The sequence below is a fragment of the Onychomys torridus genome, unplaced genomic scaffold (assembly GCF_903995425.1).
Source record: "Onychomys torridus unplaced genomic scaffold, mOncTor1.1, whole genome shotgun sequence".
NCBI classification, from domain to species: Eukaryota; Metazoa; Chordata; class Mammalia; order Rodentia; family Cricetidae; genus Onychomys; species Onychomys torridus.
Window position 1 is genome coordinate 1 of NW_023411584.1, and position 21,466 is coordinate 21,466.

At 39.9% G+C, this 21,466-nt stretch overlaps 2 protein-coding genes across 2 annotated transcripts; both read right to left on the minus strand.

Moving 5' to 3' along the window:
* Nucleotides 1–4,965: 4,965 nt before the first annotated feature.
* Nucleotides 4,966–5,955, minus strand: LOC118575236 (putative olfactory receptor 52P1). The gene has a single exon (XM_036175874.1). The coding sequence runs from the start codon at nucleotides 5,953–5,955 to the stop codon at nucleotides 4,966–4,968; it is 990 nt and encodes a 329-aa protein (XP_036031767.1).
* A 14,545-nt stretch (nucleotides 5,956–20,500) lies between these two features.
* On the minus strand, nucleotides 20,501–21,466 carry LOC118575238 (olfactory receptor 52N4). The gene has a single exon (XM_036175876.1). The coding sequence runs from the start codon at nucleotides 21,464–21,466 to the stop codon at nucleotides 20,501–20,503; it is 966 nt and encodes a 321-aa protein (XP_036031769.1).

Genomic DNA, 21,466 nt, shown 5'->3' on the forward strand with positions numbered 1-21,466 from the left:
ACATGAAAAATAAATTCTGCTGTTCCATACCAGCCTGGTCTTTTCTAAATTTACCCTTAGTTCTCTTCTCAAATACTTTACCAACGTCTATCTCCTGCTATGGTAGAGCGGAGTACTGATTGCTTTTGTCAGGAATTGCCGAAACAACATAAGTTTGGAACAAAGCACCCTATGCTTGAAGATTTAACCAATAAGACTTAACAGAATTTGGTAACTTACTGTCATTATGAGCAGAACCTCACAGCCTGGAGTCTTGGCAATGGAAAGGGTTTCCTACTGAGAAATACAACATTTGATAAAGATAATTTCACATGTGAAGAGAATGCATTCTCACTTGAGAGTGGGACAGAAAGCATGGACTTCTAGAATTTATAGTAAATACTACAAGCTCAAGAACCTAAGGATAATTAGTCCCCTTTGGAGGCATGAGGGAGGGAAGCCAATAGAGAAAGCTGAATTCCTATGGTGTTAAATCCCTAACGTATAACAAGGAAATTAATTTAGGCATGTTTCTTATTAATGTAATCTGACACCTTACATAAATAGAAAAAACATCCTCCTTCAGGAAAGCAAAATGATCCTATACTAGATAGGAACTTTTTTACTGTTCTTAAGCATAAAAATTCAAACAACTATAAAATCTGTGATTATAAATCTTTAAATATTTTTAGGAAATATTTGGAGGCTGGAGAGATGGCTCAGAGGTTAAGAGTGGCTGCTCTTCCAGAGTCCTGAGTTCAATTCCCAACAACCACATGGTAGCTCAAACCATCTATAATGAGATCTTTCTCCCTCTTCTGGCGTGCAGGCATACACATAGCCAGAACATTGTATACATAATAAATAAATAAATCTTTTTTTTAAAGGAAACAAAATTTATTTTGGTGTCAAGGAATTTTAAAAAAGCAATATTCATTCATTTAAAAACAAAGTGATCATTGCTCCTATTCTCCTAAAGTTTCTTGTCTCGTGGGAGTAATGGAACATAACATTAAATTTAAAAGGAAACAAATACATGAATATAGATTAGATAAGTGTCTTCAAGGAAAAGTACTTAGTGAGGCACCAAAGCAGACACATAGACAAATGCAACAGAAGAGAGAATCTGAAAGTAAACTCCACATAGCTACAGCCACTGTGTCAAGAAGATACATTGGAATAAAGACAGCCTCTTCAGTAAATGGTTCTGAGAAAACTGAATATCTACCTGCAGAGAAATTACACAGATCCATACTTCTTATCATATATATATATATATGCAATTAGTAGTTGTTAGGAGTGAGGGTTCAAGGGGTCACACCATTACCCTCTGAGCCTATGAGCAGTTCATTGCTGGGGGAAATGGAGAGGTATTCCTAAGTGGTATAACCACTGTTACATTGTCCATACTCTGACAAATAACTCCTCACTCACATTTCTGTGAGAAATCCTAATTAAAATAGTTGGGTCACCAAAAATACATTTTTTAAGACATAAAAGTAGGGGATGGGGATTTAGCTCAGTGGTAGAGTGCTTGCCTGGCAAGCACAAGGCCCTGAGTTTAATCCTTAGCTCAAAAAAAAAAAAAAAGTAGAAAAAGGGATAGTTTGGAATAGGAAGGAAAGTAGCAGGAGTGGAAGGGATGCAAAAGGTGATGGCGTGAGATTAATATGATCAGAATCCATTATGTACATGTATGAAATTTTTACAATAAAGCTTGTTATTATGTAAGATTAGAGTGTGCTGGGGCTGGAGAGATTGCTCAGAGGTTAAGAGCACTGGTTGTTCTTCCAGAGGTCCTGAGTTCAATTCCCAGCAACCACATGGTAGTTCACAACCATCTGGAATGAGATCTGGTGCCCTCTTCTGGCCTGCAGACATACATGCAGACAGAGCATTGTATACTAAATAAATGAATGAATGAATGAATGAATAAATAAATAAATAAGTAAATAAATCTTTAAAAATAAAGATTAATGTGGGCTAAAAATCTTTTTTTTTAAGCTGGGCAGTGGTGGCGCATACCTGTAATCCCAGCACTCAGGAGGCAGAGGCAGGCAGATCTTTGTGAGTTCGAGGCCAGCCTGGTCTACCAAGCAAGATCCAGGAAAGGCACAAAGCTACACAGAGAAACCCTGTCTCAAAAAACCAAAAATTTATGTATTATGTTATGTATACAGTATTCTGCCTGCATGTGTCCCTACAGGCCGGAAGAGGGCACCAGATCTCATTATAGATGGTTGCAAGCCACCATGTGGTTGCTGGGAATTGAACTCAGGACCTCTGTAAGAACAGTCGGTGTGCTTAACCACTGAGCCTTCTCACAAGCCCTAAAAATCTTTTTGAAAAAGAATGGTTATAGGTTAAGATAATTCAGTAGCAAAACAATTGCTTAGTGAAAAGTGTAAAACTAAGCTTGATCTTTATCAACACACACACACACACACACACACACACACACACACACAGAGGCGAAAGGATATAGAAGGAAATTAGCTATGAAGAAAACGTACCAGTGAACTCAAACAAATTGTGAACCCAAGAAATAGAAGCGGATGATGGCATGAGCTTTCACCAGAATACTTCAGGCTTTCTTGAACACGAAAGGAAGTATCAAGAAATGAATACATCAACAAAGGAAGAAATAATGGTTATAGATGCCAAGATTTCACATACAGATTGGAATTTGAAGTAGTTTATTAGAATCATTTTATTTAACTCTATGATACAGAAACTAGTGTACATTTTAGTGAGTGTGATACAAAAAAAAATGTATTGTTATAAAACATACAATGAGTAAAATCATAAACAGAGAGTGCTGATAACCTCATTAAAATGAGAAGTCATGAGCAAGTAGAAACACTTGCAAGAGTTTATTCAGAAGCATTGCAAGCCCTTAGCTCAAGAACCTGAGACAGAGTACAGGCACTCCCAGAGTTTAAAAAAGTGGGTTGGGGACTTTGGTGCCAGCAAGATGTCAATTTGGAGAATGAAAAACTAACTCAGTAAAGAAGTGTCATATTTAGAGATGTATGTACTTCTTCTTTTCTTGTTCTCTTTTCAGGGTGGGAGTAGGAATTGAGACAGAGGCTTCTTATATAGCACAAGCTGGTCTTGAACTTGTGATTTTATTACCTCAGTTTCAAAAATGGTGATATCATAGGCCTGTACACCATGCCTATCTGGAACTAGACACAATTCTTTAAAATATGTTAAGATTATCTCAATACAAGGACTGACATACAAAGTGACAACTGTTGACAGCCTGTGCATTCTTTGGTCTTCCCATTGACTAGCAAAATGTTTCCCTTAAAAACGGTACCTCGCATACTTTACTATATAATATATAATAGGTTTACTATATAATATAATATAATATAATATAATATAATATAATATAATATAATATAATATAATATAATATAATATAATATATGCAAACCATTTTCTCTGCCTGTCTGAAGTACCAACACAACACTTATTTTCTCAAACATGGGAATTTTCAAAGGATGGATCTTAGTTTTTCTCTCTCAAGACTGATGCTTTCTGAGGACAGGAGAATGTGTAAATAAATGTCCAGGAGTCTTGTGTCCCATCAACATAGGACAACAGGATGACCAAAAAAAAAAAAAAATGTCTCCCATCAAACTAAAGGTGATTATTTTTAGTGGCATGTAGCAACACACCATCTGTTTGAAGTTATTCTTTTTGGAGACCTGGAGGCTTGTGTGTATAGTGACCATTTTCTAATCCCCATTTCATTAATGCAGTTAAGAACTCTTTACCAGGGACTAGAAAGATGGCCTGCTGGCTAAGAGCTTGCTGCTCTTGTAGAGGATCTGAGTTCAGTCTCTAACAACCACATATTGCAGTTTTCAACCAACTCTAATGCCAGTCCCAGGGCATCTGATGCCATTTTCTGGAGTCCACAGACAATACACAAAGAAATACATGCAGGTTCAATACCCACAGAAATAAAAATAACTCAAAAGAACTTTTTAAAGACCCTTTTACTACATTCAGTTAGCTCAGAGAAAATTTGCCTATTCTTCATTATTAAAAAGCAATTGATTAATAAATATTGGGTGAATAAAAGAATAGCTAAGATTTCCCAATCTGGTTTGTTTGTATGCATGATTATTCTTTCCAAGGTCAGGGGATGAAAGTCAATGACTTCATAAGATTCCTCCTAGTGATGACATGTAAGTACATATTTTCAGGATACTATACAAGGTCATTTGGATTTATGTTGGTTCCCTGGAGGCTGAGAGGCAGGGAGCTATTTGTGAGATGGACAGCTTGAAGTTAGAAATGAAGGTCTGTCCCGATCTCTCCAGTCCTCTCATCCATAGAGGTTCTACTGTCTTGTGCAGTGTTCTCAGCTCAAGCCTCTGGACAGCTGTTCAGTCCCATTGTGTTTATTGAAAATTCGCTTCTCTCTTTCCCTCTTGAAGGTCTAATGGGGAAAGACAGGGTTTGTGAAGAAGCTTAAAAATTCCCTTGCTATTGTCCTGTCTTCTGATTCTTCCTAATGCTGTGAATTTTAAGTTCATGCTTGGGATGCTGGGAGTAGTCCAGAAAGTGTGGGGACCCCATAACTATGCAGAATTTCTTCTGAACTGAGCAGAACTATCCAGGGCAGGGGAAGCTTTTTCTATGTCTAGATGGAAGAATGTTGTTATGTTATACTTCTCTGAATCAAGGAGAAGAAACACAGAAACCCCTCCCCTATTCTGTGGTATATGGATATTATAAGTGAACAGAAGTTCTTACAGAGGATCTTAACCCAGCATTAAAATATTTTTCCAGTTTCAAATATTAAGAATTTCTTAATCTTTTTTTTTTTTTTTTTTGAGCTGAGGACCGAACCCAGGGCCTTGCTCTTGCTAGGCAAGCGCTCTACCACTAAGCTAAATCCCCAACCCAGAATTTCTTAATTTTAAAAAGATTTTTTTTTTAATTTTCTGTACTCTATATACTCTGTAGTTACTTAGATGGTTTGATCCCAGTTCCTTGTCCCCACTGAAACACCTTGGCAACCCTTTCACGAATCTCCCTGGTCTTCACTCCGTATACCATCGGGTTAAGAGCTGGTGGGAAAAGCAGATAGACATTTGCTAAAAGAATATGAATGTGGAGTGGGACATGGTGGCCAAAGCGGTGTGTAAAAAAGGAGAAGAGGGCTGGTGTGTAAGAGATGAGGATGATGCAGACATGGGAGCCACAGGTGCCTAGGGCCTTGGACCGGACTTCTTGGGAAGAGAGACGAAGCACTGCTTGTGCAATGAGGGCATAGGAGAGACCAATGCAGAATAAATCAACCCCAATGACCAACAGTGCGGCTGTCAACCCATACACACGGTTGGGCCTGGTGTCTCCACATGCCAGCTTCACCACGGCCATATGCTCACAGTATGTGTGTGGGATCACATGGCTTTGGCAGAAGCTCAGACGACCAATGAGGAAGGGACATGGAAGCATTAGCAGGGAGCCTCTCATCATAGCTACCACCCCAATGCGAGCAATGATGGTGTCAGTGAGGATGGTAGAATAGCGGAGTGGGTGGCAGATGGCCACATAGCGATCAAAGGCCATGGCCAACAGCACCGTGGACTCCATCATGCAAAAGGCGTGAATGAAAAACATCTGTGCCAGGCAGGCAGAAGCAGAGATATGTCCAGCTCCATACCAGAGAATAGCCAGTAGCTTGGGTACTGTGGAGAAGGAGGCAGCCAAATCGATAGTTGAGAGCATGCACAGGAAAAGGTACACAGGTTTGTGCAAGGCTGGCTCTGTGGCAACAACAACCAAGATGGTTATATTGCCCACAATTGTTGCTGTGCCCAGACAGCACACTGGAAGTGAGAGCCACATATGGAATTTCTCTAGACCTGGGATGCCCAGGAGAAAGAAGAGGGAAGGATCCCGATCTGTGTGATTAGGAGACCCCATGGTCTGGGCTAAAGTGCTGGTCATCATCTATGGTCAGAAATTCCCATACAGTATCACATTGCCTGGAAAGACAGCATAGGATGGATATAAGAATGAGATCACAATAACTTTCACTAGCTAGAGAATGTTTGGAAAACTATTATTCTTAAAATGATAGTCATAATCATACCATTTATTTCCTAAAGTTAGTGGAATTACATATATATTAATATTTGCAAAAATATTTGCATAGTGCATAACAGATGACTGTTTAACAAAATAAGTAACTATGGGAAAGTGTACTTAAAGTGTACAAGTCAGTACTTAAATGAACTATGATCGCAGGCTAGTTAATAGTTCTTGTCTTCAAAGAAAGGAATACAACCCTTATTCTGGAAATGTAGCTGAATACTCATGCAACATAGGGAAATAGTATGGGGCTAACAGTCCTGAAAACACAGCTCATTGGTCAAATTGAACATCATTTTTTAATATCTAAGTTAAAACAGTATCTGATTTGAGATCTGCTTCTTAGTAATTAATTTTCAAGTTGCACATACAGTAGTTTCTTTTTTTTTATGATGATGATTACATCCAAGTAATCAGCAAGATCAATTATTATTCCAGCATGCTGGAGCCTGCCAATCCACACAAAGGTAAAATGGTGAAGACCCTGAGAAATATGTGTGAACTCCTTTTTTTTTTTTTTATGTAGAGCTGAGGATCGAACCCAGGGTCTTGTGCTTGCTAGGCAAGCGCTCTACCACTGAGCTAAATCCCCAACCTTGTTCCTTTTTTTAATAAATTTAATTTAATTTTACATATTAGCCATGGGTTCCCATGTCCTCCCCCCTCGTGACCCTGACCCTGCCTTCACCCCCCCCCCCCCCCATTCCCATCTCCTCCAGGGCAAAGACTCCCCTGGGGATTCAGCTCAACCTGGTAGATTCAGTCCAGGCAGGTCCAGTCCTCTCCTTCCAGGCTGAGCAGTGTCCCCACATAAGCCCCAGGTTCCAAACAGCCAGCTCATGCACTAAGGACAGGTCCAGGTCCCACAGACTGGATGCCTCCCAAACAGATCAAGCTATTCAATTGTCTCACTTATCCAGAGGGCCTGATCCAGTTGGGGCCTCCACAGCTTTTGGTTCATAGTTCATGTGTTTCCATTAGTTTGGCTATTTGTCCCTGTGCTTTTTCCAATCTTGGTCTCAACAATTCACGCTCTTATAATCCCTCCTCTTTCTCGGCAATTGGACTCCTGGAGCTCCACCTGGGGCCTGGCTGAGGATCTCTGCATCCACTTCCATCAGTTATTGAGAGTTCTAACACAACAGTTAGGCTGTTTAGCCATCTGATCACCAGACTAGGTAGGTTCGGGCTTTCTGCGCCTTTGAGTTGGTATTCTCCTTCCTCTATCCCTATTATTTGTAGGTTTAGTCTTTTCATGGTGTCCCAAATTTCCTGGACACTTTGGGTCATGACTTTGTTGACTTTAGTGTTTTCTTTGACTGATGAATCTATTTCTTCTACTGTATCTTCAACACCAGAGATCCTCTCTTCCATCTCTTGCATTCTGTTGGTTATACTTGCATCTGAAGTTCCTGTTTGTTTACTCAGATTTTCTATTTCCAGCGTTCCTTCTGCTAGTGTCTTCTTCATTTTTTCTATTTCCCTCTTCAGGTCTTGGACTGTTTCCCTGTCTGTTTCATTGCTTTTTCATGATTTTCTTTCAGGGACTTACTGTTTTCTTCTGCTTTCTTTGTCTTTTCCTCTAGCTTTTTATAGCGTTCTTCCCATTTTTTTGTTTGTCTGTTCCTCCACTTCATTTTTTATTTCTTCTATATAAGGCTCTAGCCTCTTTATGATGTTATTTATAAGGCTGTTTTTTTCTGCTTCTTCCATTCTGTGATGTTCAGGTCTAGCTGTTGGAGAAGGGCTAGGTTCTGGTGATGCTGTATTGTTCTTTCTTTTGTTGTATGTACTTCTGCCTTTAAGTCTGCCCATCTCCTCCTGGATTCCTTCTTGGTCTTATCAGTGCACTTGGTCCAGACAAAGCTGACAGATTTTAGGGAGCCTCTCAGGTCCAGATGGAAGCTCTGGGCCGGATGGGAGCGCTGGTCCAGGTGGCAGTGCTGGCCAGATGGGAGATGGGGGGTGTGGTCTCTGAGTCTCAGGAAGTGACTGGGGTCTCCGTATCTTGTACAGAAGGGAGCTCTTGGATAGGATGGGAACTGGGGGCTGGTCTCTAAGTCTCAGGAAGTGGCTGGGGTCTCTGGCAGATGGGTGTGGGGGCAGGGTGTGGAGACTGCAGGGTCTGTCTGCAGTCTTGGAAAAGGGGAGCTTTCCAGTGGGGCCCAACCCGTGGCCAGAAACTGGGGCCAGGTTGGGCAGGTCTTCCCCTGAATGGCTGGTGCCCAGGGGTGGGACCAGGGGCGGGCCTCTCTAGGTATGACCCCAGGCACTCACCTCTGGTCCAGATGGGAGTTCCAGGGCCAATGGGAGGTGTGGCCTGGTCTCTGGGTCTCAGGAAGTGGCTGGGGTCTCCCTATCTTGTCCAGATGGGAGCTCTGGGGCAGGATGGGAGATGGAGGCTGGTTTCTAAGTCTCAAGAAGTGGCTGGGGTTTCCGGCAGATGGGTGTCGGGGCAGGGTTGGAGTTTGCAGGGTCTGCCTGCAGTCTTGGAACCTTCCCGGGGGCCCCCGGGTGGCCAGAAAGTGTGGCCAAGTTGGGTGGGACCTAGGGGCGGGCCTCTCTACGTATGACCCCAGGTACTCACCTCTGGTCCAGATGGCAGTTCTGGGGCGTCTCCGGCAGATGGGTGTGAGGGCAGGGTGTGGAGATTGCAGGGTCTGCCTGCAGTCTTGGAAAAGGGGAACCTTCCCGCAATGGCCAGAAAATGGGGCCAAGTTGGGCAGGTCTTCCCCTGAATGGCTGGTGCCCAGGGGTGGGACATAGGGGCAGCCTGTCTAGGTATGACCCCAGGCACTCACCTCTGGTCCAGATGGGAGCTGGTTGCTGGTTTCTAAGTCTCAGGAAGTGGCTTGGGTCTGGGAGGGATGGGTGTGGGGGCAGGGCGTGGAGATTGTTGGGTGTGCCAGGGGTCCTGTAGAAGAGGAACCTTCCTGGTGCGGTTGGGCAGGGAGGAGGGGGTCCTGCCCTCTGGCCAGAACCTGTGGCCAATTTGTGCAGGTCTTCCCCTGAATGCCCAGTGCCCAGGGCTGGGACCCAGGGGTGAGCCTCTCTGGGTGTGACCCCAGGCACTCACCTCTGGTCTAGATGGGAGTTCCTACAGTAGTTTCTATTCTTCATTAATCCATAAATTTTGTGTGTGTGTAAGTACATATTTACAAGGCAGTTTGATATTATATCTGTTTCACAAAAAAAAAAAAGTAACATCTCTACTAATGCCTATGATGTACGCATTTGTGGGCTCCTAGCCAGTTTTTCAAAACCAAGCATGAGTTCTATTTTATGGAGAGAGCCCTAAATCCAATCAGAAATTCATTGATTACCTCTGTAACATCTAAGATACCAAAAACCGCCAAGTCAGTCATGACCATACTGGCAGATTCATTGTTGGGTTAAGACTATTGATGACTTTGCTCCTCTACCAGCCTGTGTAGCAGATTCTCTACCAGCCTGTGTAGCAGATTCTGGTAGAGGAGAAATTACAGGCCATTACCAGCTTTCTTTCTCCATGTTCTGTGACCCAGGTATGAGGTTTCCAGCAATAGGGTCTTACTATCAAGTTCAGGGGTAATAACATGGGTAATACCATGAACAAGGGTAATAACCTCCTTTGTTCTTTTTCATAGCATCATTGCTATATCTTATGTAAATGTTCACAATTAGACTCATTACCATTTGGTTTTTTGTTTTTTGTGAGTTCTTTTTTTGTTTTGTTTTGTTTTGTTTTGTTTTGTTTTGTTTTTGTTTTTCAAGACAGGGTTTCTCTGTAGCTTTGGAGGCTGTCCTGGAACTCACTTTGTAGACCAGGCTGGCCTCGAACTCTCAGAGATCCACCTGTCTCTGCCTCCCGAGTGCTGGGATTACAGGTGTGTGACACCACCACCCAGCTTTCTTTTTCTTTTTTAAGAAAAGTTCTCATATAACCCTGGCTGGATTCAAATTTACTCTGAAGCTGAGAATGTCCTTGAACTCCTGAGCTTCTGCTCTTTTGCCTTCAAATGATTAGGATCACAAGTATGCTCCATCATGCCTGTCTCAATTTCATATTTTCTTAAGGAAAAGTTCATTTGTTAGCATCTCATCATGATATAACAAATATGTTTAGGATAATTCTTTTTTTCTCATTTTAAATTAGTAGCTTGTATTTATGTTTACTATACAGCAAGTATTGTACTAAGAACTTTTTATATAGTCACAGATTTGATCCTCACTGTAATCTAGCAATGTTTTTTGTAGCCTGACACTTGTAACTGAGTAAATGGCAGTAATGTATAGATGAGACTTCTTCAAGCATTAATGGCAAAACTTAACCCTCCATTACTTGTGAATCTGTCAATAAATATGTAAGCATATAAATTACAATCTTTGTTTTGTGATCGATACCCAACAAAAGCAACTTAAGGAAGGTCGGGTTTGTTTTGTTATACAGTTTGAGTTGATAGATTCAGTCTATCACAGCAGATGAGTCTATCATGGCAGTAGGCAGATGAGACAGCAGATCACATCGCATTTGCAGTCAGAAATCACAAAAATTACCACGAGGGCTCTGCTTGTTTTCTCGTTTTTATTTATGCTGGAGCTCTAGGACATGAAAAGCTGTCACCCACATTCAAGGTAAGTATTTCCAGTCTAAGAGCTCCCTAACAGACATGCCCAAAGATTTGTCTGCTGAAAGATGTTAAGACTTGTCAAGATGACAAAATTGGCCACCACACTGTTGTATAATGTACGTGTACTTTGCAGGTTTCATGTCATTTCTAGGTTGATTTTATTTACTTTTAGGACTTGTTTCCTTATACGTTAGTTTTTATTAAATCTTGCTAATTGCAGATGATTTATTGATTACTTTATACCTAAGGTTATAACTTGATGATCAATATATGCCTAAAAGACTTTAGAAATCTAGAAACTTCTTGTGATAAGGGAATTTCATGAACCTGTGAGGTTTGCTAGGGGTTCTCATAAAGGGAGCTTCCTTCACTGGAGACATCTTTAATTACACTTTCATATATCTTCTCCTGAGAGCCTTCATTTTTCCAGGAGGACCCCACTGATCTTAATCCCACAGCAGCATGTGGAACACTGGATGCCAGTGTTCTTGGACCAGTGGAGGGTCCAGAGGATGTCAAACTTAAGTGTGAAAATTGGGTTCAACCTCTAGTTGATCAAATGCCTCATTTGACCTTTGTCACACCTGATCAGTATTTACTTGTAATGTTTCTAAGGTCTCTCAGAATAAACTTCCAGTCACTACAAGTGGTTATTTAGCATTGGGTTCATAGATGAATCAATGGCATTGGATTGTTTATTACTCACTTTTTCTCAGTACATCCTGTTTTGCTCTTATGGGTTTGCACTGGAGGCTAACAGACCAGTTTTCTTGAGAGTTACTGTTGTCTCATTTACATGTTCATAATAGTGTTCTTCAAAATATATATTCTTGGAATATTATAAAGCCAAAGAAAATTTTAGAACCTAACAAGACATGTTTCTTGTTCTTAGAGCTGAATATGGTTATGATCCTGTCTAACAGAAAGGGGCAGAGAATTCCTTCTTGTTGATGTCATATTGTCTACTCATGTCTAACTGGTATGATTGCAAAATATTTCCTTTTAGGTCATCATCACCCCCAAACCCTTCTAAAACTTCACTTACTCTAGAAACATTCAGCTCTGTCTTGAGTAATACAGAATCCCTGACTTAATATTGTAGTTAATAAAGAAATAGAGTGATCAATCTTAGTTTGAAATTTTAACTGTGGTTGTATAAAATCTTCTTATATTTTGGGATCAATTATAAATTTAAAAGTCTTAATTTTATAACAAATGTTCTGTATTTTTCTATTGGCACTATTTAGCAAGTTATGTGATAGCGATCAGATGAAAACATATTTTTGAATGAGTGGCCAGATTAATCATTATTACCTGACATTATTAAACTTAATTCTAACATTGTATGCAAAACACAAAAGGAGTTGCCATAAAAAAATATAATTTTGGGTTGGAGATTTAGCTCAGTGGTAGAGTGCTTGCCTAGCAAGCGCAAGGCTATGGGTTTGACCCTCAGCGCAAATATAAACATATTGCAATAATGAAACTATACCACAAATTAAACGTACAGTAACTTCGGGTAATATGGAGGTAAAAACAAGAAAAAGCTAGATCAAGAATCAGAAAGTGGTGAGTGGACAGCTAATGGATCCCACTGATTCATCTCTAGGTTTGGTTAAAGTTCTTACTTTGACAGAACACAAATTGCTAAATGGAGATGTCACTTAAATCACATAATCAGATTCTTGTTGCATCTAAAATTTTTTCAGCATTAATTAATTGTTCTTAAACAAACAACAAGAAGGCGAAAAAAAGCTATAAATTTGTATTTTTATTAAAAGAACAAATCAGCCCAATAACATAAAATTTATGTTTCTATGAAAACCAAAATGCCATTATGTCTTTTTCTCAGGCCTATAAATGTGTGCTTCATATTTGCATATATTATATTTTTCAGATTACCTTAACAGATATTATTAAAAGAAATAAAAACTATAAGTTGTATATATACATATATGTGTGTGTGTTTGTGTATGTGCCTGTATATACATACACCAAGCATATATACACTTATGTAATTGATTGTCAGAAAATAGAGTAAAGTCATTTCCAGAACAATGTGTAGTATGTACTAAATCGTCACACGTTGTTGCAAATAGAATATCCTTAATGTCCATGACTAGCCCAACTCCACTCTGTGTAGAAGCTGCACAATAGAAACTAATACTGAAATTAGGAAAAACATAGAGATCCACAAATCAAAAACACAAAAATATATTTCTGATAAATATGCTGTTTTCTGAAGAGTATTTATTATAAACTCTACCAAGGTATTGTGCATATCCATACTACAGCTTTAATTATTAAGAGTAGATTGTTACAACTTTAAATCTTGTTCTGAGTACATTTGCCAAACTCAGCAAGAGACCTACACATGTCAAAGTAATACCTAATGATCAGAACACAAAATACATTTACCAAACTCAATTCCAAGATATTATAACTTAATTGTTCTTGTTAAGAATTTACCTCATGCTATTTTCAGTATGGACAGATATGTTGAAACAGTAACATCAATACATGGCTATAATCACTCACAAGGCAGTACTCTATCCAGATGTGGTGGCTCACACTTGTAATACCAGCACATGGGAAGCCAAGACAGGAGGATCGCCACGAGTTCAAGGAGCCTGAGCTACATAGTGAGCTCCAGGCCAGCCTGAGTTACAGATCGAGACCCTACCTGAAACATAAAATAAAACAGTAGTTTACAGATCACAAGATGTTTATTCTCTGTTACAAGTACCGTAGACAATAATGGCACCTCCTCAATAAGCCGTCTTTAATATCTACAGTTTTATCTTCATATGAGACTAAGTTCCTCTGGTATCATCACAAAGGATTAAACATCATAAATGAGTCTTCTGTCACTAAAATGAAACCTGTGCCTAAGGGAAAGTCAGGGCTGACACAGTGGCACGCTGACTGATCAAAGGCAGTTCTCTAGCTTTCTCTTCTTTCTCCATTTCTCCTTGGGTAATTTATACCTGACTTCCATCACAGCAGAACCATCGATACTATATACTCTATGCTTAAGGCAAGTAATAAATACTCATAATCATCATGGAAATATAACTGAATTATGGATCTGAGAATTAAGAGCCCAAATTCTCCTTAACACTTCTACTATCAAGATAGTGACTAGACTTTTTCCCCACGCTCTCCTTCCATATTCTCTCCCCTCCATGCAGTTTCTCTCTCTCTCTCTCTCTCTCTCTCTCTCTCTCTCTCTCTCTCTCTCTCCCTCCCTCCCCTCCCCTCCCTCCCTCCCTTTCTCTCCCAATAATGCTCTAGAAAGGTTTAAAAAAAAAAAGTTAGTGACTAGATTGGAGCTCACTGACTCAGGACTGACAGCTCGGGAACCTGCATGGGACCCAACTAGGCCCACTGAATGTGGGTGGCAGGTGTGTGGCTTGATCTGTTTGTGGGGTCCCTGGCAATAGGACCAGGACTTATCCCAGGTGCATGAACTGCCTTTTTGGAACCCATTCCCTGTGGTGGGATACCTTGCTCAGCCTTGATACAATGGGGAGGGTGGGCTCTCCTTCAACTTGGTATCCCAGACTTTGTTGACTACCATGGGAGGCCTTACCCACTCTGAGGAGTGAATGGGGGGAGAGTAGGAGGGAAGTGAGGAGGCAGGAGAAGGGGAGGTAGGGGGAACTGAAGTTGGTATGTAAAATGAAAAAATTTTAATAAATATATTTTTAAAAATTTTTATAAAAGATAGTGACTAGAATCAAAACTATTTCTTAGGATAATATACAACCAACTCATAGGCAACCAAAGCCTCTTTCCACTATATCATACTGCCTTAAAAACTGTCCTGCCCCCACCATCCTATCACCATTGTGTGCTCTTTAATACCTAGTTTCTGTGCAGCCACACACCAAGATCAAGACAATGCGGTCCAGATGTTCAGGGTCTTGTTCCAAAGGAAAAGTCACTGTCCTCTAATACAGGCATGTGCATGGCCCTTGGCTTCTAAACACCTTGATAACCACAACTGCACTCAGTCTTTAAAAGAAAATCTGTGTTACATATCTCAAAGGAATCTTTGAGAACATTAGAAAAGAAGGCATTGGTGTGAGGAGCAATGTCATAGGAGGATGTGAAAGTGTGCATGGATCATAAATAAGGGCCTCTTAGTTTATTGGCATGTGCAAGCAAGAGGGAAAAAATGAACAAAAGCTATTTATGAACAGTAGGGACTGTAGCATTGATTACAGAGTTGTGGTTCTTTGTTAGACACTCTGGTGCACAACATCTCTGATGAACATGGAGGCAAACATTCTCTGTAAAGCACTTTTCAAACTGAGTTTAAAAACCTATCAAAAAGATTATCCTCCAAGATCAAGTCACCTTCATCTTAGAGATACAGGGATGTTTCAACATCCATAAATCAATAAGTGGAATCTGCTCCCTAAGTAGACTGAAATACAGAAACTACAGAATCATTTCATTATATCCAGAAAAGGCCTCTGAAAAACCCATCACCCTTCATAATGAAAATCTTAGAGAATCTGGGGATGCAGGGACATAGCTCAACATCATAAAGCTAACACACAAGGAACAACTTTCTAAATGGAGAAAAACTCAAAGCATTTCCACCAAAATCAGGAACAAGACAAGGATGTTGCTCTCCCTCATCCTATTCAATATGATTTCTTGATGTCTCAGCTAGAACAATAAGACAAGTGAAGGAGAAAGGGATACAAACAGGAAAGGAGAAAGCTGAAAGCAAGTAATGTAGAATGTTTCTACCACTAAGAAGTACACATCCATATGTTATCTTGTTTATTCATTTTTACATATCTATATTTATGTTTATATCATTGAATTTTCAGTATTTCCCAAGTCAGGGTAACAATTATTTTAAAAGGATCAGACAATTTAGGCTCCAGTTTTGGTACAGTGAGGTTGTGGATGAATTGTCAAAATTTATCAAAAATTGAAGAATATACATACATGTGAAATCATAAATAATTAGACGGTAAATCTTATGGCAACAATGCAACAGTGACAATAGCAATATTAAACCAATAATTGATTTTAACTTTATGTTTCTTTAAAGATATCAATAATGTTACATATTTTTATAAATCCTGAAAAATGTAAATGTATTTTGAAGAAGATAAAAAGCAACCTTAAGTTATATGATGTATAAATAAACTATATTTTTCTAGTCAATACATATCTGTGATCCATCTGTCATCTGCCCTACTCTAGTATTCCATTTCTTAATAAATGTAAATTAAAGATTTTAGTAGAAGCCTCAATGATACAATATTAAAACATGAATGTTTTTGTTTTCTTATGTAGCTTCTTTTATTTTGCAAGAAATTTTTTTAAATCATGGAGAGAAAATTTCTTTTAAGATTTATTTATTTTTAATTTGTTTATGATTGTTTTGCTTGCACATATATAATTGTACTGTGCTTGTGTCTGATACCCAAGGGGGCAGAAGAGGGAGCTGGATTCCTTGGAACTGGAGCTGCAGAAGATTGTGAGGGGCTATGTGGGTGTTTGCAGCAGGAATACTTAAGGGTATTTATTAATAAAATCAAACCTGAGGCCACTTATTGGGGTGAGTGCTGGAAGATCAGAGAGACAGAACAAGACACATCTACCTCACTTTGCCAGTTCCTCAGCAGGTCTTGTTTCCTCAGACTGCAAGCTTCTGAGTCCTCACCCAAATGAATCTTAGCTGAACTGTGCTGCTCCAAAGCCTGAAAGCTTAACCAGCCAAATACTTAACCAGCCAAATGCTTAACCAGCCAAATGCTACTAGTTTCTGGTCTCCATGCCTTATATATCTTTCTCTTTCTGCTGTCACTCCATAAAGGCTCACTTTCTGGGATTAAAGGTGTGTGTCTCCATGCTGACTGTATCCTTGAACACACAGAGATCCCCCTAGCTCTGCCTCCCAAGTGCTGGGATTAAAGGCGTGCACCATCACTGCCCAACTTCTGCTATGGCTTGCTCTGACCCATTTTCTAGCCACCATTTTTGGCTCTGTATCTAGTGGCTGTCTGTTCTCTGACCCCAGATAAATTTATTAGGGTGCACAATATTTTGGGTAACACAATTCCACCACAGGTGTTCTCTTCAAAAACAGCCAGTACTTTTAACCACTGAACTATCTCTCCAGCATCCATGCTTTAAAACATTTTTACAGGCAGCTGGGAGGTGGTGGCACATGCCTTTAATCCCATCACTCAGGGGTAGAGGCAGGCAGGTACAGGCAGGGTGAGCAAAGAAAGGCACCAAAACTACACAGAGAAACCCTGTCTCGAAAAAAAAAAAAAAAAAAAAATCAAAAAAAGAATTTACAACTCATTGTTTTATAAAGGTGATATTCATAGAAAACTGTGTTAGGCATCTTAGCACTTTGATGTAAACAATTCAGAGACTCTTAGTGTACTCACAATGGTGGGCAACCATCACCACAGTCCAAAGGTATTTCCATTATCTCAAGTAGAAACTTGATAGTTATAAATGACCATTTTTATTACACCTTCGCTTTGCCTCAGAAAACATTAACACGCAAGAGGAATGCATTTTTTATTTATTTATTTATTCAGGATATTTATTATAAATTGCATTATACAGTATTTAGTTTTGTGTCTAGCACATTATTACAAGTATCATTCTTCCATTTATTTGTGACTGAGTAACCTCTGGCTCTGATAGTCCTTATTTTTTTTTTATCCCCCAGGTCTGAGTGAGCATATGAGTTGTTTCCACTTTCAGACTAATAAAAAATGATATTTTTTCACAAGTGTAGTGTATTTTGTGTAGACAATCCTTGTAGCTAGTGACAGTAAATTCTAATAATATTCAGCTCCTTTCTCCCAACTACTCTCATATCCAATCCCTCCACCCTCACTTCCATACCCACCCACCTTTGTTAATTCTTCTTCCCTTTGTCTGTCTTTTAAGCAAGCAAACAAACAGCCACTTCATGCTGCCCAGCTACTCTTGGGAATATTGGCTTGCCCTGGATTGTGGTGGCCTACCAGTTTAAAGAAAACTGACTCTCCTTCTCCCACAAGTCATGAAATTTCAGTAGCTGCTAACGGTGGGATTGTATGCCTCTCTCCCCATCCATCCTGGTATTTGTCTGGTATGAGTTTGTGTAGGTCTTAGGCATGCTCTCACAATTCCTGTGAGTTCATATGTGCATCTGCCTTGCAGTGGGTCTAAAACAGGTTTCTTGAAGTTAGCCACCATGTCTTGCAATCTTTTCACACCATCATCCATGAAAATGCCTGAGCCTTGTGGATGAGTATAGGGGTATGATAAAGTACTTTCCATCTAGGACTGAGAAGTCCACAGTTTCTCTTTCTCTGAATAGTGACCAGTTAAGTTCCTGTGTTAATTTCCATTTACTGCAAGCTTTTTGGTTTTGGTTTTGGTTTTGGTTTTTTGGGGTTTTTTGGTTTGTTTTTGTTTGTTTGTTTGGTTTTTGGTTTTTTGAGACAGGATTTCTCTGTGTAGCGTTGGAGCACTTCCTGGAACTCACTCTGTAGCCCAGGCTGGCCTCAAATTCACAGAGATCTGCCTAGCTTTGCCTCCCAAGTTCTGGGTTTAAAGGCGTATGCCACCACCGCCCAGCTGCAAGAAGCTTTTTGGATGAAGGTTGAGAGATGTAGCAATCTATGGATGTAGCAATTAGACTAGGCTAGCTGGCCAGCAAGTCACAGGGATCCTCCTGTTTCCAGCTCCTAAATGCTGGGATTACAAGCTCATGCCAGCACCCCTAGTTAATTTCTATTAGTTCTGGGTATTATAGGATTCTTATGATTCTGATAAGAACTTTACAAAATAAGCCATAATCCAACTGCAATTCTTTAAATATTTTTTATTCTTTCAAGAATTTCATATAGTAGTATTTTATTTACATAATTTCCATCCCCCAATCTCCTTTCCAACTCATCCCTTGCTCCCCCATCCCATTTCAAATCCATGAACTCTTCTTTAATTATTGACATATTAGGCATATGTGTGTGTATGTGTGTGTATAAATACCACATCTACAAAATTCATTTAGTGTTGATGGTTATGTACATTTTAGGGTTGACCAGTTCATATTAGATAAGCTATTAGGAGATTGGTTCCTGGGGTAAACTTATTCTTCTCTCCCAGAATCCATTGGCTACTTGTAGTTCCTCACCTGGAGTATGACCTTCTGAAATTTCTCCCATTCACTGGAATGCCCACTGGTGTTTACATTAGGGAAATCTTGTTTTAGGCAACCACATTGTTAGGGTTTAATGGGTGCAAATTCCCTGTGGTGTCTAGAAAGTACTATCTAGCAGCAAGTGTCCTGACCCTCTGGTTCTGATAATCATACCACCCCATCTTCCATCATTTTCCCTGAGCCTTAGGTGTATAGGTTACAATTTAGTTGCATCTGTTGGTGTTGGACATCCTATAGGCACTTATTCTGTGCATTGTGACTAATTGTGGATCTTGGTAATTGTCTCCAGCACCTATATTATAAATGGTGTCATCTCATAGGTCATTAAATGTGATACAGTACAAAAGGATTTATGGAATGAATGAATGAAGTTTGATGACTATAGTTCACTAATATGAGAGAAAGCATGTGTTTTCTTGATTGCTGGACAGAAAAAGATAAGGATAGAAATTGTTTTCCTCTGAACTCCTTGTAAAATCTAATGAATGAAACATTAAATATAAAAATACTACTTCGCCAGGCAATGGTGGCACATGCCTTGAATCCCAGCACTAGAGAGGCAGAACCAGGCAGATCTCTGTGACTTTGAGGCCAACCTGGGCTACGGAGTGAGTTCCAGGAAAGGCACAAAACTACACAGAGAAACCATTTCTCGAAAAAAAAACTACTATTTCTCTGAACTGTTTTTATTACTTTAGTAGAATCTTTAAATATTAGAAAAACATTTAACTTTACTATATTCACAATTGGATACAACTTTTAAAAAATTGGATAGTTTCTCTTATGGTGTCTTTAGGGGAAAATATATACATTTTCTTATATGTGTTTCAGAGAATTATCTCTCTTTCTGGACTTCAGGCTCTTTAAGGCCCTCTTGAAGGAAATGGACCAGTCAGTTGTTCTGTTAAGTAATTATGCCAGTGGCTTTGATAAAGAAACCTAGCTAGCCTAATAAGATTCTATTGAGATGTCTAGATATTTAAAGTGCATTGTGGTCATGACTTTATGGGAAATATCCTTGTTTTTTTCATAAAGAAAGAAGTACTTGGAGAAGTAAGTATTTTGTATCTTTGTAAATACATATATTTACATATATTCTAGTGGAAGCAACAAATATCTTAAAAATTAAAGTTTCTGTATTAAAACAAAACTTAAAGTCCTCATTCTTTACTCATTTTTCACTGGGTTTTGTCAAATGAAACCTGGTCTATCCTTTAGATTAATTCTGCAAAAGAGTAAGGAGCTGTCAGGCAAGGGGGATGCATGCTTTTAATCCCAGCATGTCAGAGGCAGAGACAGGAGGATCTCTGTGAGTTGAACGTCAGCCTGATATACAGAACAACATTAAGAACATCCATGGCTACACACAGAACCCCTATCTCAAAAAACCAATACCAAAAAAAAAAAAGTGAGAACTTAGAGTCATAGGAAGCTTATTGGACTTGCCAGGGCAGTTGAAAGAAATACATTTAACATGGTCCAGATTTTATTGCCTTGTTAAGGAAGTTCATCTACCAGGATTTTTATCAGCTTCTGCCTCAACAGACAATTAGCTGTAATTCTTCTCTGTCCCCCTGGCAAAGCTTATTTATATGCTGTGGCCTTTGGAATCCTTAGACCCTGAAAGAATCCTTATGACACAGTCTCGTATCTGCTTGGTTTTCACTCCATAGACAACAGGGTTCATGGTGGGAGGCAAAAGCAGATAAATATTAGCCACAATGATGTGGCAAGATGGAGGGATGGTGTGCCCCCCAAACCGGTGGGAAAAGAAAGAAAAGAAGGCTGGGGTGTAGGAGAAAACGATGGCACAGATGTGGGCAGTGCAGGTGCTGAAGGCCTTCTGCCGAGCATCTGCTGAGGACAGGCTGACCACCGCCCTCAGGATCATGGTGTAGGAGACTGTGATGCACAGGATGTCAAAGCCCCCAATCAAGAGAGCAACCATCAGACCATAAATGACATTCACCTTGACATTGCCACAAGACAACTTGGCTACAGACATGTGGTCACAGTAAGTATGGTTTAGTATATTGCCTCTGCAGTAGGGCAGGCGCTTAGTGAGAAACATGAATGGAATAATTAGTAGCACTCCCCTTAGGAAGGTGGCAAACCCAACCTTGGCAATGATCGGATTGGTGAGGATGGTGGAGTAACGCAGCGGGTAGCAGATGGCTACATAGCGGTCCAGAGCCATGAGCATGAGCACCCCAGACTCCATCCCTGTGAAGGTATGGATGAAGAACATCTGGACAAGACAGTCATCAAATCCAATTTCCTTAAGATGAAACCAGAAGATGCAGAGGGCTTTAGGGATCGTACTAGAGCATATGACAAGGTCTGTTAGAGAAAGCATCGCTAAAAAGTAGTACATGGGTCTGTGCAAGGAGTCCTCAAAAAAGATGAGATAGAGGAGACCACAGTTCCCAACCATAGCCACTGCATACATGGAACAGAATGGGAAGGAAATCCAGACGTGTATGTCTTCCAGGCCTGGGATTCCATTCAGAACAAAGGAAGCTGGAGTCAGATCTGTGTTATTCTGCACTGACAT

What these genes read in the sequence shown, in the direction of transcription:
- LOC118575236 (XM_036175874.1), bottom strand. Translation starts at nt 5,955, where the DNA reads ATGACCAGCACTTTAGCCCAGACCATGGGGTCTCCTAATCACACAGAT.
- LOC118575238 (XM_036175876.1), bottom strand. Translation starts at nt 21,466, where the DNA reads ATGTCAGTGCAGAATAACACAGATCTGACTCCAGCTTCCTTTGTTCTG.